General features: G+C 44.0%; 1 protein-coding gene and 1 long non-coding RNA gene across 2 annotated transcripts in view; both read right to left on the bottom strand.

The window, feature by feature from the left end:
* Nucleotides 1-715: 715 nt before the first annotated feature.
* Nucleotides 716-1787, bottom strand: LOC125178937. Its single transcript, XR_007157088.1, has 3 exons — nucleotides 1749-1787; nucleotides 1052-1140; nucleotides 716-806 (listed from the first exon to the last, which is right to left on the bottom strand). It is a non-coding gene; the product is annotated as an uncharacterized LOC125178937 (long non-coding RNA).
* A 1082-nt stretch (nucleotides 1788-2869) lies between these two features.
* Nucleotides 2870-3181, bottom strand: part of LOC125178936 (late secretory pathway protein AVL9 homolog) — a gene marked incomplete at its 5' end in the record, with an annotated part of 1304 nt that continues 992 nt past the window's right edge. The window contains 1 exon segment of the mRNA XM_047883840.1: nucleotides 2870-3049. Coding sequence (XP_047739796.1) covers nucleotides 2870-3049 — 180 coding nt within the window.

The following is a 3181-nucleotide window of genomic DNA, read 5'->3' as shown; positions in this document are numbered from 1 at the left end:
TTCAAGAAATTAGTTAATTTCAAAATCGATAAGCCATCCAGCTCTCACTTGTCAAACTTGCAAGATATAAATGAGAGCTCAAAGATAATCATAAATCAATGAATGTAAAATATAAAGCACAAATACTTTAAAAAGCAATCATTCTCCATGGAACGGTAACGCTCTCATCTAGAATGCATATAAAATACCAGAAATTTCGGAGCTATACTAACAAAGCTAATCTAAGAAAATGAATCCTTCCCGGCATTTTCTATAACAGGATTATTAACAAAAACCAATGTAATACACGGGAGAGCGTTCTCTGTGCATGCTTCAGGGCCTATACTTTCAAAAAAGTTAAGAGATCGTTAATTCATCAGCCAATCATTGACGACCTTTCGAGCAAAATCCACCAATCATAGACAATCAAACATTCATGCTGTCAACATGATTGCACGTAAATAAACGACCATTTTTTGGGACGAAGCTAAAATTGAACAAGATAAGAACCTCCAGATTGTATCTGGGGCGTCATTCGCCAAAAATATGACAAATATTGCTTTGATATTTGGACAAAGTGTCACTTGTTTCTATGAGAGTATCAGCAGAAGACTATAAGGGATAATAGGCACCCGCATCATATAGGCAACAATAAACAATATCCAGGCTTTTGTATTCGCACATACCAGGAGTTGCTGATCCAACACTCGGGCATGTGACCCACTTACCTGCAGGTGAGTCATCGTGGGCGCCGTTGGGGGCAGGGGCGGTCGTCATAGAGGACCACAGGCTGCTCAGCGCCCCCCGCGCTGACGTCAGCGCCCCCCCTGTGGTGATACGGGAAAGCTGTTATGCTCTGACAGATGACGTGTGATGGAGACTACAACGAACACGCGGCTATTGTACACCACGCATACACTTCTGATGTACATACACCACGCATAAACTTCTGATGTACATACTCCACGCATACACTTCTGATGCATACACCACGAATACACTTCTGATGTACATACACNTTTGGCACATTCATTACTTATGTTTATAGGAACGTTCACAACCCACAGCTCACCCACGGCCTCCTTGGTCTTGACCACAGCGGTGCCGGTGCTGGCGAGCGTCTGGTTGATGCGACGGCTGCGGTCGCCCCCCAGCAAAGAGCTGCACGTCATAAGTTAGGGTAACCTTATTTTCATTACTCTAACACAAATGAACCTAAAATCTAGGTGAAGCTAAGCAGAAAGAATCTGCAAACACAGAAACACATCACTTTCAAGGCACATTCTCACTTCGCCAGTCGTATCTGTCAGAACTCGTATATTAAGCTCTACCTGAGGATCGGGTTACGTGAATAAGGTACTGAAGGTAAGTAAGACACATCTGTCCAGATTACGTATCTTGTATACGGGGTGGTAATAAATTAGTACGATACAGAGGTATAAGCTACGGCGTCGACCATAAGGTTGGAGACTCAACCGACACGCTACATCTCGGAACGATTATCAACTACTGCGTGAGCCTTACTTAAGGTTGCTAGCCCTTATATAGCCTTCAGCTTCCGCCCACAACTAAGGTCTTGATGGCGTGATCTATCACGTGTCTTCCAGATGCTGACTCATGTCATCAATCTCTATCAGGTCAAGAGAATATTACGTCCCAATTACATATGATTAATGATTATAATGAGACGCCAGATTGACACCTGACGTATCCTGACGTCGGCCATGCTGAGGTGGCCGGCGCTGGGGTGGCAACAAGACTGTACTCACTGCGCCAGTCGTATCCTGACGTCAGCCATGCTGAGGTGGCAACAAGACTGTACTCACTGCGCCAGTCGTATCCTGACGTCAGCCATGCTGAGGTGGCCGGCGTTGGGGTGGCAACAAGACTGTACNCTACTAAGCGCCGCGCTTGTGTTGCATGAGGCATGGCCCCTGTCAATCGCTAGCTCGTCAATCGGTCAAGAAGCGCATGCAGAGGCTGCAAAGCGCCTCTGCATGCGCTTTGAGGCACTTGACTCTCGTGTGTTGCCCCTAGTGTGAACGGGCCTTTAGACTCTGGCACTCATACCAACACGCAGTGTCGTTAAACTCTAGCTACTGTATCCTGTAACTTCTATCTAGTGTATCCCGTGAACCTATCTTTAAAACTTACGCTTAGATACACGTCTTGTTATTTTCCTTCCCTGGCCAATGAATATTTAAAATGTTATTCGGACAATTATAAACGAACCAAACCCCTCAGGTTTTTTCTACTATTGATTTGAAGATCTTCGATTGAGGAACTCATCAAATAAATATCAGTTCGCCAACAGTAAAACTGGCGAACTAACAGTGGCGCCCGAGTGCGTAATAACATTTAAAATTGGCAGGGAAGTGAACTGAAGTGAAGTGCAGTGAAAATGTCTTCTCGATAATCAAAATTTATGCATCACTAAAAATGCTCTTTCTCACAACAAGCCTTGGCAAACTCACTTTACTTGGATTTTATTTAAACGTAACGTACCTCTCTTTATTTACTCCGGTCTGAAGCATACACCTACAACTGATTTATTTTTCATTTCCTAGAAGCCTCTTCCCAAAATTTAGTTTCGATGCGTGACACCAGCTAAATGCCTTCTTAAAAGATAAATAAATTCCCAATATAAACCCAGTAAAATGTATAATGTTACTACGCGGTATTGTATACATACCGTCCTGTACATCCACTTGAATAAGGTTATAATACTTATATCGTATGAAATATTGAAAAAAAAGTCAATTCACTTAAAAACGGCATTATTTTCTCTTAAATTTTGAGCTAAAATAATGTGGGTTCTGGTTAGGTATTGTGTGTGTTCAATCTTTTGATATTATTATTGATATTATTTTGCGTGTTATGTAATATCCCTTCACCCACCAGGCAGAAGAGAAGTCCGGAGCATAGTAAGGAGATAAACTCTGAACTGATGCCGTAGCCACTCCTCGCCCCCAGACCACCCCACGCCCTCCACCCACACGTCCAGGGGCGTGGGTATCACCAACGACATGGACGAGGGGCCGTTAGAGTGGCTGCTGCTGTGTGGAGGGCACTCCCCACCCCTGTCTCTTATACACATCTAGATGTGTATAAGAGACAGGGTCCTAGCGCTGCAAGATATCAGTTGCCGGACGCGGATTCAAGTTTCCAGACTTTCGACCGAGATCAGCGAGCTGTTCTGAGG

The sequence above is a fragment of the Hyalella azteca genome, unplaced genomic scaffold, assembly GCF_000764305.2.
Source record: "Hyalella azteca isolate HAZT.00-mixed unplaced genomic scaffold, Hazt_2.0.2 contig13789, whole genome shotgun sequence".
NCBI lineage: Eukaryota > Metazoa > Arthropoda > Malacostraca > Amphipoda > Hyalellidae > Hyalella > Hyalella azteca.
Note: the sequence above shows the minus strand (reverse complement) of the source record. Positions and strands in the feature narration are given on the sequence as shown.